We start from the raw sequence: 12,188 nt of genomic DNA, 5'->3' as shown, positions 1-12,188 counted from the left end.
GGGTTCAGTTAGACATGATATATACTTGACATGTGATACAACAAGCTGTGAGGTTGTCACCCACTGGTGGGTTCAGTTAGACATGATATATACTTGACGTGTGATACAACAAACCGTGAGGTGTCACCCACTGGTTGGTTCAGTTAGACATGATATATACTTGACATGTGATACAACAAGCTGTGAGGCTGTCACCCACTGATGGGTTCAGTTAGACATGATATATACTTGACATGTGATACAACAAAATGTGAGGCTGTCACCCACTGATGGGTTCAGTTAGACATGATATATACTTGACGTGTGATACAACAAGCTGTGAGGTTGTCACCCACTGATGGGTTCAGTTAGACATGATATATACTTGACATGTGATACAACAAACTGTGAGACTGTGACCCACTGATGGGTTCAGTTAGACATGATATATACTTGACATGTGATACAACAAACTGTGAGACTGTGACCCACTGATGGATTCAGTTAGATATTATTCAGATGTCTTTCATCCCCCCCGTAGATGTCTTTCTGTATGGAGACCCTGTCAGCTCCTCTCATCACCGACCCCTGTAGGGGTCTTTCTTTATGGAGACCCTGTCAGCTCCTCTCATCACCGACCCCTGTAGATGTCTTTCTGTATGGAGACCCTGTCAGCTCCTCTCATCACCGACCCATGTAAATGTCTTTTTCTGTATGGAGACCCTGTCAGCTCCTCTCATCACCGACCCCTGTAGATGTCTTTCTTTACGGAGAGACCCTGTCAGCTCCTCTCATCACCGACCCCTGTAGGGGTCTTTCTGTATGGAGACCCTGTCAGCTCCTCTCATCACCGACCCCTGTAGATGTCTTTCTGTATGGAGACCCTGTCAGCTCCTCTCATCACCGACCCCTGTAAATGTCTTTTTCTGTATGGAGACCCTGTCAGCTCCTCTCATCACCGACCCCTGTAGATGTCTTTCTTTACGGAGAGACCCTGTCAGCTCCTCTCATCACCGACCCCTGTAGATTTCTTTCTGTATGGAGATCCTGTCAGCTCCTCTCATCACCGACCCTTGTAGATGTCTTTCTGTATGGAGACCCTGTCAGCTCCTCTCATCACCGACCCTTGTAGATGTCTTTCTGTATGGAGACCCTGTCAGCTCCTCTCATCACCGACCCCTGTAGATGTCTTTCTTTACGGAGACCCTGTCAGCTCCTCTCATCACCGACCCCTGTAGTGGGCAAGGAGTGATTCAGGGTCCATTGTTTGCCTTCATTTCTTACTGAACTTCAGTGGGAGGTTAATTTAGTTGATATGACAATAAGCATGAATTTTGGTTGGCTGGTTGGTTAGCTGTTTGGTTGGTTGGTTGGTTGGTTAATAAACAGAAGTGACCATTTACAGATAGCGTACACATTAGTCTTCATCTGATTTTGTTACCATGGTAACATACAGTAATTCTATTTTGTTTCCAGCAACCTGCCACTTCCAGCTCGCCTCACTCTCCTGTTGCCTATAGCAACCAAGATGGTGACTTTTCAGACACAGAGATGGACTTGGAGTTGGCTCGGACTCCCATGAATGACAATGATGGTCTTAATGAGAACATCCAGGGTGACCACACCCCGGGGGTCCATGACTTTCCCTGCGAGACCCCCTCCGTCCGCTTTACCCCTCTCAGGGAACAGGTACGTCCTGTCTCATCCTTATTACAGCTGGTTATACCTCATAGTTATCAACTGGCTATACCTCATAGTGATCAGTTGACTATACCTCGCAGTTAACATCTGGTTATACCTCGTAGTTAACATCTGGTTATACCTCGTAGTTAACAGCTGGTTATACCTTTTTGTAAACAGCTGGTTATACTTAGTAGTTATCAGCTGGTTATACCTCTGCTATACCTTGTTGTAAACAGCTGGTTATACCTCGTAGTAAACAGCTGGTTATACCTTTTTGTTAACAGCTGGTAATACCTCATTGTAAACAGCTGGCTATACCTCGTAGTTAACAGCTGGCTAAACCTCGTAGTGAACAACTGGTTATACCTCGTAGTTATCAGCTGGCTATACCTCATAGCTAACAGCTGGTTATATCTCATAGTTAACAGCTGGTTATACCTCGTAGTTAACAGCTGGTTATATCTCATTGTTAACAGCTGGTTATACCTCTTAGTTAACAGCTGGTTATACCTTGTTGTAAACAGCTGGTTATACCTCGTAGTTAACAGCTGGTTATACCTCGTAGTTAACAGCTGGTTATACCTCGTAGTTAACAGCTGGTTATACCTCGTAGTTAACAGCTGGTTATACCTCGTAGTTAACAGCTGGTTATACCTTGTTTTAAACTGGGCATAACCAGCTGTTAACTAAGAGATGTAACCAGCTGATAACTATGAATTATAACAGCTGGTTATACCTTGTTGTAAACAGCTGGTTATACTTCTTAGTTAACAGCTGGCTTTACCTCGTTGTAGGCAGCTGGTTATACTGTAAACAGTTATACCTCGCAATTAACACTTTGTGTTTCAGTCCACAAACATCCCTCACACTCACGCTGGTCTACCCAAGCGGATGGTTCACTCGGTGGCGAGTATGGTGAACCCCCACGCCCACCACTCACTGACCCTCCCCCCTGAGGAGGATGGGGACAGACAGGGTGAGATGCATCTTTTCTTTCTCTGGTTGCTGTAGCTGGTACTCCTCTCACTATCTCTGGTTGCTGTAGCTGGTCCCCATTCACTATCTCTGGTTGCTGTAGCTGGTACTCCTCTCACTATCTCTGGTTGCTGTAGCTGGTACTCCTCTCACTATCTCTGGTTGCTGAAGCTGGTACTCCTCTCACTATCTCTGGTTGCTGTAGCTGGTACTCCTCTCACTATCTCTGGTTGCTGTAGCTGGTACTCCTCTCACTATCTCTGGTTGCTGTAGCTGGTACTCCTCTCACTATCTCTGGTTGCTGAAGCTGGTACTCCTCTCACTATCTCTGGTTGCTGTAGCTGGTACTCCTCTCACTATCTCTGGTTGCTGTAGCTGGTACTCCTCTCACTATCTCTGGTTGCTGTAGCTGGTACTCCTCTCACTATCTCTGGTTGCTGTAGCTGGTACTCCTCTCACTATCTCTGGTTGCTGTAGCTGGTACTCCTCTCACTATCTTGTTGGAACACAGACTTTGGATAATCTTCTGTTTTGATGGCCGGGTGAACTTCATGTCTAGAATGTATAGAACTGATGGGATTCTGGGTTAGAATAGGTCCCCAGCAATCTATGCTGGTTGTAAGAGGTGACCAAATGGATCAGGGTGGTCAGACTTGGTTGATTGCGTGTCATTGCAGCCCAATGCTGTGCATCGTATTAGCTGGAATATTGCTCATTGCTGTGGTAAAACAACAACGAACATACAAACATGCAAACATGCAAACATGCAAACATGCAAACAAACATACAAACATGCAAAGAAACAAGCTCGTACAGAATATTCTATAAGTCATGTATTTTTTTTTGTTCTGCAGGAGTGAGTCGAATGTTTCAGCGGCCGCCAACGGCGCCAGTGCTGCGTGAGGACATCCTGCAGAGCTGGAAGAACTTCAACACGGAGGTGGCCTACACCCAGGACGTCGTCAGTCAGTGCTCTACCCCGCTTTCCTCTGCTTTCCTCTGCTTTACTCCACTTTCATCTGCTTTCTTCTGCTTTACTCCGCTTTCCTCTGCTTTCCCCCACTTAACTCAGCTTTACTCTAATTTCCTCTACTTAACTCCTCTGTACTCTGCTTTACTCCAATTTCCTCTGCTTTTCTCCACTTAACTCAGCTTTACCCTGCTTCCTTCTGCTTAACTCCCCTTTACTCTGCTTTACCCAGCTTTTCTCTGCTTAACTCCTCTTTCCTCTACTCTACCCCTTTCTACACCACTTTACTCCTCATTACTCCTCTTAACTCTGCTTTCCTCTGCTTTACTTTGCTTTCCCCCACTTAACTCATCTTTCCTCTGCTTTACTCTGCTTTTCTCTGCTTTAATCCACTTTCCTCTGCTTTCCTTTGCTTTACTCAACTTTCCTCTGCTTTCTACTGCTTTACTCCGCTTTCCTCTGCTTTCCCACACTAAACTCAGCTTTGCTTTAATTTCCTCTGCTTAACTCCTCTTTACTCTGCTTTCCTCCGATTTCCTCTGCTTTCCTCCACTTAACTCAGCCTTACCCTCCTTCCTTCTGCTTAACTCCCCTTTACTCTGCTTTCCTCTGCTTTACTCCACTTTCCTCTGCTTTCTACTGCTTTACTCCGCTTTCCTCTGCTTTCTACTGCTTTACTCCGCTTTCCTCTGCTTTCCCACACTAAACTCAGCTTTGCTTTAATTTCCTCTGCTTAACTCCTCTTTACTCTGCTTTCCTCCGATTTCCTCTGCTTTCCTCCACTTAACTCAGCTTTACCCTGCTTCATTCTGCTTAACTCCCCTTTACTCTGCTTTACCCTGCTTTACTCCACTTTCATCAGCTTTCTTCTGCTTTACTCTGCTTTCCTCTGCTTTCCCCAACTTAACTCAACTTTATTCTAATTTCCTCTGCTTAACTCCTCTTTACTCTGCTTTCCTCCGATTTCCTCTGCTTTACTCCACTAAACTCAGCTTTACCTTGCTTCCTTCTGCTTAACTAAGCTTTATTCTGCTTTACCTTGCTTTCCTCTGCTTAACTCCTCTTTCCTCTACTCTACCCCTTTCTACACCACTTTACTCCTCTTTACTCCACTTTCTGCTGCTTTACTCCTCATTACTCCTCTTTCCTCTGATTTACTCCTGCCACACCCATGTCACACTTTGAGTAACCTCTTTGATTTGTGTTTCCCAGAGGCTCCAGAGAATGACCTACCTGAAAACTTAAACATTTGACAACATTATCTGTACTTGCAGTCTCAGCAGGCTTACATTGTTGAATTAAGTGAGAGGGGCTTTTTCTTCTACAGGTAAGCTGGAGTTTGTTGGACGGAGTGGGACGCTGTGTGATGTAAGATACACGGCGCATGAACACGGCGAGATGCCAGAACTGCACACCAAACAGTGTCTGCAGGATGTCCAGCCAGACGGTGGGTCATAGGGGGATAGTGTCTGTACAGGGTGATAGTGTCTGTAGAGGGTGGATAATGTCTGTAGAGGGTGGATAGTGTCTGTAGAGGGTGAATAGTGTGTACAGGGTGATAGTGTCTGTAGAGGGGGATAATGTCTGTAGAGGGTGGATACTGTCTGTAGAGGGTGGATAGTGTGTACAGGGGGGATAGTGTCTGTAGAGGGTGGATAATGTGTACAGGGTGGATAGTGTCTGTAGAGGGGGGATAGTGTCTGTAGCAGGGGGATAATGTCTGTAGAGGGTGGATACTGTCTGTAGAGGGTGGATAGTGTGTACAGGGGGGATAGTGTCTGTAGAGGGGGGATAGTGTATGTAGAGGGTGGATAATGTCTGTAGAGGGTGGATACTGTCTGTAGAGGGTGGATACTGTCTGTAGAGGGTGGATAGTGTGTACAGGGTGATAGTGTCTGTAGAGGGTGGATAATGTCTGTAGAGGGTGGATAGTGTCTGTAGAGGGGAGATAGTGTCTGCACAGGGCGATAGTGTCTGTAGAGGGTGGATAATGTCTGTAGAGGGTGGATAGTGTCTGTAGAGGGTGAATAGTGTGTACAGGGTGATAGTGTCTGTAGAGGGGGATAATGTCTGTAGAGGGTGGATACTGTCTGTAGAGGGTGGATAGTGTGTACAGGGGGGATAGTGTCTGTAGAGGGTGGATAATGTGTACAGGGTGGATAGTGTCTGTAGAGGGGGGATAGTGTCTGTAGCAGGGGGATAATGTCTGTAGAGCGTGGATACTGTCTGTAGAGGGTGGATAGTGTGTACAGGGGGGATAGTGTTTGTAGAGGGGGGATAGTGTCTGTAGAGGGTGGATAATGTCTGTAGAGGGTGGATACTGTCTGTAGAGGGTGGATACTGTCTGTAGAGGGTGGATAGTGTGTACAGGGTGGATAGTGTCTGCACAGGGTGGATTGTGTCTGTAGAGGGGGATAGTGTCTGTAGAGGGTGATAGTGTCTGTACAGAGGGGATAGTGTCTGTATTGGGGGGATAGTGTCTGTACAGGGTGATAGTGTCTGTAGAGGGTGGATAGTGTGTACAGAGTGGATAGTGTCTGTACAGTGGGATAGTGTCTGTACAGGTTTGATAGTGTCTGTTCAGGGTGGATAGTGTCTGTACAGGGTGGATAGTGTCAATAGAGGGTGGATAGTGTCTGTACATGGTTGATAGTGTCTGTAGAGGGGGATAGTGTCTGTAGAGTCGGGGAAGTGTCTGTAGAGGGGGATACTGTCTGTACAGGGTGGATAGTGTCTCTAGAGGGGGGATACTGTCTGTACAGGGGGGAAACTGTCTGTACAGGGGGATACTGTCTGTACAAGGTGGATAGTGTATGTACAAGGTGGATAGTGTCTACAGGGGGATAGTGTCTGTACATGGTGGATAGTGTCTGTATGGGTTGGATAGTGTCTGTACGGGTTTGATAGTCTCTGTACGGGTTGGATAGTTTCTGTACAGGGTGGATAGTGTCTGTACAGGGTGGATACTGTCTGTATAAGGTGGATAGTGTATGTACAAGGTGGATAGTGTCTACAGGGGGATAGTGTCTGTACAGGGTGGATACTGTCTGTATAAGGTGGATAGTGTCTGCACAGGGTGGATAGTGTCTGTACAGGGTGGATAGTGTCTGTTCATGGTGGATAGTGTATGTACAAGGTGGATAGTGTCTGTACGGGTTGGATAGTGTCTGTACAGGGGGATAGTGTCTGTACAGTGTGGATTGTGTCTGTACAGGGTGGATACTGTCTGTATAAGGTGGATAGTGTCTGTACAAGGTGGATACCGTCTACAGGGGGATAGTGTCTGTACGGGTTGGATAGTGTCTGTACGGGTTGGATAGTGTCTGTACGGGTTGGATAGTGTCTGTACAGGGTGGACAGTGTCTGTACAAGGTTGATAGTGTATGTACAAGGTGGAACGTGTCTACAGGGGGGTAGTGTCTGTACATGTTTGATAGTTTCTGTAGAGGGAGATAGTGTCTGTACGGGTTGGATAGTGTCTGTACAGGGTGGACAGTGTCTGTACAAGGTTGATAGTGTATGTACAAGGTGGAACGTGTCTACAGGGGGGTAGTGTCTGTACATGTTTGATAGTTTCTGTAGAGGGAGATAGTGTCTGTACAGGGTGGATAGTGTCTGTAGGGGGAAATAGTGTCTGTACAGGGTGGATACTGTATGTACAGGTGGATAGTGTCTATACAGGGTGGATAGTGTCTGTACGGGTTGGATAGTGACTGTACGGGTTGGATAGTGTCTGTACAGGGTGGATAGTGTCTGTACGGGTTGGATAGTGTCTGTACGGATTTGATTTTTTCTGTAGAGGGGGATAGTGTCTGTTCAGGATGGATAGTGTATGTACAGGAGGATAGTGTCTCTACATCACCTTATGTTTGCAGATGCAGGAAGAGATGAGAACAAGCTGCTGCAACAGACACTGGAGGAGTTCTACCATACCACGGACGCCTACTACCCCACCAGCCTCCCCAAGTACCGCTCGACATGCCACAGACCCCCTCAGGGCATAATGCTCAAGTCAGCCCCCACCCCACACGACAGGAAGCCGGCTAGTGCCCCACAGCTGGGACGTCACTTCCTGCAGTGCGAGAGGTGATTACAAGCCTGTAACAATGCCCTAGATCGTGACTGAACAGTAGTTCCTTATGCTGAATGCTAATGTCATGAAGATGTCTTGTATATATCAAAAGGTTTTGTAATAAAGAGTCTGTATAATGTCTTCTTACAGAGGTCACAAGTGGCCAAGGCTGCAGTTCATGTGCAGAGTTACGTCCCTTGCCCTGATTATGTTTTGTTAAGTAACTAAAGACACTTTTTATTCATTATAAGGTCCACATTTTTGGCGACCGTTCCCTCTGATTTGTTTTCTTACAGGCCGCCAAAAGTGGAGAGTGACACCAACGTAAAGTTTAACATGTTGGTCAATCTAGTGGATGCAGTCGGCGGCAACATGGCCGCCCACAAGGAGAGGGTAGGTGATCCTGATGATCTGGGCTACTAGGTCCAAAAGCTGCTAGTTCTTGTGTGATGCTGGTTGTCCAACGTTCTCTTGTTTTTATGGAGGGCTATCCTGTGGGAAACCATGGCCAGGTTCTCTGTATTCCATGCTTGTTGTTTTAGCCCTGACCAATGACTGGTAGTTTGGTCACACTGTGTGACTTGGCATGACTCTTAATGGACGCTGATCATGCTGTCAACCACACTCTTGAATAAGGTGGCCATGACTGGAAAACTGTTTTACTGTGGCTTTAAACATGGGGCAGCTGGTGACAGCTTAGTTCCGTAATACTGTTAAAAAATGGTACTTGTTGTTACCATGCCTCTCCTTGTCTGGGTATCCATGTTAAACTGTAACATCGTATCTCAGTCGACTGGCACTACAAAACCACCTTAAGTCGGGACTAGTGCAAACAACCACACACACACACACACATGCATAATCGCCTCCCCTCCCCTTACCACATCAGCACCACCTGAAAATCCTATGCTAGCCGTCCATAAAGAAACTGGAGTAAAACTCTCTCTCACTCACTGTCCCATGAATTTCTGCAGTCTGTGTCATGCTAGTATCATTCCTCCTCCAGGTAGCGCCCCGCCCACAGCCAGGGTTCCGACAGCCGTCAGCTACAGGTATCCCATCAACCCCTGCTGTGTCACGTCCAGCCACCTCACGACCGGGGAAGAGACCATCTCGGCAGTACAGTCCATCGGCTCGCACCAACACCCCAGTGTAAGCTGACTTCAGTGTTTTAAATTAATACCTGGAATATGATGACACCATACACTACAGCAGGATGTGTAAGGTGTTTTGCTCATTTGGGCTGTGAACAGGTCAAGGTCACTTGAGTCACATCCTATTACGTATAATGTATGGCTCAAAATGCCTATTTACATAAGAAGCATTGTTCTCATTCATGCTTTAACAGGTCAAGGTCACCTGAATCGCAGAGCCTGGAGGTCAAAGGTCTGCTGATGGATGAACCAAGGTCAGAGGAGCCGGTGGAGTCAGGACTGCCGTTGAGGTCGGTGTCCGCCATTGACTGGCGGGGGAAGATAACTCCGAACACTGTCAGATACAAGTTAGTATTCGCAAGTTACTATTAGTCTGTGTGGTGCTGTGGGAGTTATGGTCATAGGACTACTAAGATACATGAGTCGGAAAGCTGGGATCATCTGTTTTTTTGTTTAATTCCTTTACTACAGTAATAGGCAGACTGTGCACCAAATCATGCTTCTCCTCATCTATGTTAGTTGATGCACTGTCCGTGTGTCTGTTGATGTAGATGGGGCAAGACCAGGTTCGGAGGTCACACATACATGAAAACGCTGCAACGACCAAGGTCCATGAGGTCAGCCGGCGCCTCGTCAGCAGGAAGTCGACCGAAGACAGCGCCGATGCCAGCCAGACAGAAGTGGAAGACTACAGATCAGGTGAGCAGATGGAAACAAAACACAGTGGAACATTAGTACTGGACATATTTTGGAGATTTTTATCCCTGCACCCGGCATATAATGTGGGGTATATAGTCGATGCCTCATCTGTCTGTCTGTTCGTCCTTCCATCTGTCCGTCCGTCTGTAATCATTTTGTTTCTGGGGCAAACTCAGAAACCGTTCAATATTTTTTAACAAAACTTGGCAGATATATCAAACAGCTCCTGAAGTGGTGCATTTTGCTATTTGGGGATTTGGGGCATTTTTATTTTTTTCGAATTCATTGGAAACGTTTTTGAAAGGTGGCGGTAAGTCAGATGATTTGTTCTTTAGAATTTGTGGGTGCTGGGGGGATTTGTCACCTTCTGATGACTCTTGTTGATTTATTGTGTGGAGTAATAAATTCTATATTGCTTTCATTTTTGTTTGTGTTTGCAGTAAATATTTACCTTTAGTTAATCTGCTTGATGTGTTGATGTTCTGTCCAGTCAGCATGTGAAGCAAACAATGGTATCTTACAGACAAATACTGCCACGCTGCGTGACGCCAACGGTCGTATTGCCCAGGCAGCCAGTCATACCACGGGCTCCGTCGACCAGCACGCCCTCAACTCCATGATGGTCATACAGCACCTGCTGGGGTCAAGTGACACGCCGTATGTATACTGTGATCTCCTGATGTAACACACACCAGTGCTGTGCCAGGTGAACCAGGTACCTGATGACATGACATAACACACCTGTACTGTGTCAGGTGAACAAGGTACCTGGTGTCATGACACAACACACCTGTACTGTGTCAGGTGAACCAGGTACCTGATGACATAACACAACACACCTGTACTGTGTCAGGTGAACAAGGTACCTGGTGTCATGACACAACACACCTGTACTGTGTCAGGTGAACCAGGTACCTGATGACATGACACAACACTACTGTACTGTGTCAGGGGAACGAGGTTCCTGATGGCATGACACAACACACCTGTACTGTGTCAGGTGAACCAGGTACCTGGTGTCATGACACAACACACGTGTACTGTGTCAGGTGAACCAGGTTCCTGATGGCATGACACAACACACCTGTACTGTGTCAGGTGAACCAGGTACCTGGTGTCATGACACAACACACCTGTACTGTGTCAGGTGAACCAGGTTCCTGATGACATGACATAACACACCTGTACTGTTTCAGGTGAACCAGGTACCTGGTGTCATGACACAACACACGTGTACTGTGTCAGGTGAACCAGGTTCCTGATGACATGACACAACACACCTGTACTGTGTCAGGTGAACCAGGTACCTGGTGTCATGACACAACACACCTGTACTGTGTCAGGTGAACCAGGTTCCTGATGACATGACATAACACACCTGTACTGTGTCAGGTGAACCAGCTACCTGGTGTCATGACACAACACACCTGTACTGTGTCAGGTGAACCAGGTTCCTGATGACATGACATAACACACCTGTACTGTGTCAGGTGAACCAGGTACCTGGTGTCATGACACAACACACCTGTACTGTGTCAGGTGAACCAGGTTCCTGGTGACATGACACAACACACCTGTACTAGGTCAGGTGAACCAGGTACCTGGTGTCATGACACAACACACCTGTACTGTGTCAGGTGAACCAGGTTCCTGATGACATGACATAACACACCTGTACTGTGTCAGGTGAACCAGGTTCCTGATGACATGACATAACACACCTCTACTGTGTCAGTTTTTGAAGCTCCATGCAGGGTTTGTTGTTTGTGTCACTGACAATCTTCCCTCTTTTTCAGGCGAGGTTCACTGGGTTCATTGCTAGACTTTGATGATGTGAGTACTGTCTGATTCCGTAGAACTATTGTGAAGAGGGTAGCACTGATGTGGGAGTACTGTCTGATTCTGTAGAACTATTGTGAAGAGGGTACCGTTGATGTGAGAGTGCTGGGAGTGGGTGGTGGTTTGAGGGTACCATTGTTGGGAGAGTGGTAGGTTGAGGGTACCGTTGATAGTAGTGCTGGTAGTGGGTGGTAGTTTGAGGGTGGAGGGATGATCAGGGTGGACGGGATGTGGGTGGATTGGATGTGGATGGATGGGATGTGGATGGATGGGATGTGGGTTGATGGCATCAAGTTGAGGGGTGGATGGATGATCAGGGTGGATGGGATGTGGGTGGATGGTGTAAGGTTGAGCGATGGAGGGATGATCAGGCTGGATGTGGATGGATGGTGTAGGCGAGGGTATAGTGGTATGAGGAGGGTACATGGGGGGTGTGGGTGGATGATGTTGGCGAGGGTATAGTGGTATGGGGTGTGTGGGAGGATGGTGTAGGCGAGGGTATAGTGGTATGGGGGGTGTGGGTGGATGGTGTAGGCGAGGGTATAGTGGTATGGGGGGGTGTGGATGGATGGTGTAGGCGAGGGCATAGTGGTATGAGGAGGGTACATGGGGGGTGTGGGTGGATGATGTAGGCGAGGGTATAGTGGTATGGGGTGTGTGGGTGGATGGTGTAGGCGAGGGTATAGTGGTATGGGGAGGGTACATGGGGGGTGTGGGAGGATGGTGTAGGCGAGGGTATAGTGGTATGGGGGGTGTGGGTGGATGGTGTAGGCGAGGGTATAGTGGTATGAGGAGGGTACATGGGGGGTGTGGGAGG

The 12,188-nt window shown here is 47.3% G+C and overlaps 1 protein-coding gene across 2 annotated transcripts in view; it reads left to right on the top strand.

The window, feature by feature from the left end:
• Window positions 1-12,188, top strand: part of LOC139450201 (uncharacterized) — a 125,532-nt gene that overhangs the window by 41,531 nt on the left and 71,813 nt on the right. For both annotated transcript variants that reach the window (XM_071231876.1, XM_071231878.1), the window contains exons 6-16: window positions 1,456-1,668; window positions 2,512-2,638; window positions 3,492-3,602; window positions 4,935-5,054; window positions 7,483-7,693; window positions 7,976-8,076; window positions 8,690-8,831; window positions 9,028-9,180; window positions 9,385-9,532; window positions 10,056-10,189; window positions 11,329-11,365. In XM_071231876.1, the coding sequence (XP_071087977.1) occupies window positions 1,456-1,668; window positions 2,512-2,638; window positions 3,492-3,602; window positions 4,935-5,054; window positions 7,483-7,693; window positions 7,976-8,076; window positions 8,690-8,831; window positions 9,028-9,180; window positions 9,385-9,532; window positions 10,056-10,189; window positions 11,329-11,365 (1,497 nt within the window). The remainder of the gene's footprint in view (window positions 1-1,455; window positions 1,669-2,511; window positions 2,639-3,491; window positions 3,603-4,934; window positions 5,055-7,482; window positions 7,694-7,975; window positions 8,077-8,689; window positions 8,832-9,027; window positions 9,181-9,384; window positions 9,533-10,055; window positions 10,190-11,328; window positions 11,366-12,188) is intronic.

Source organism: Haliotis cracherodii, unplaced genomic scaffold (assembly GCF_022045235.1).
Source record: "Haliotis cracherodii isolate W230 unplaced genomic scaffold, xgHalCrac1.p SCAF_8, whole genome shotgun sequence".
NCBI lineage: Eukaryota > Metazoa > Mollusca > Gastropoda > Lepetellida > Haliotidae > Haliotis > Haliotis cracherodii.
The sequence above is the reverse complement of the archived record's forward strand: the minus strand, read 5'-3'. Positions and strand labels throughout refer to the sequence as shown.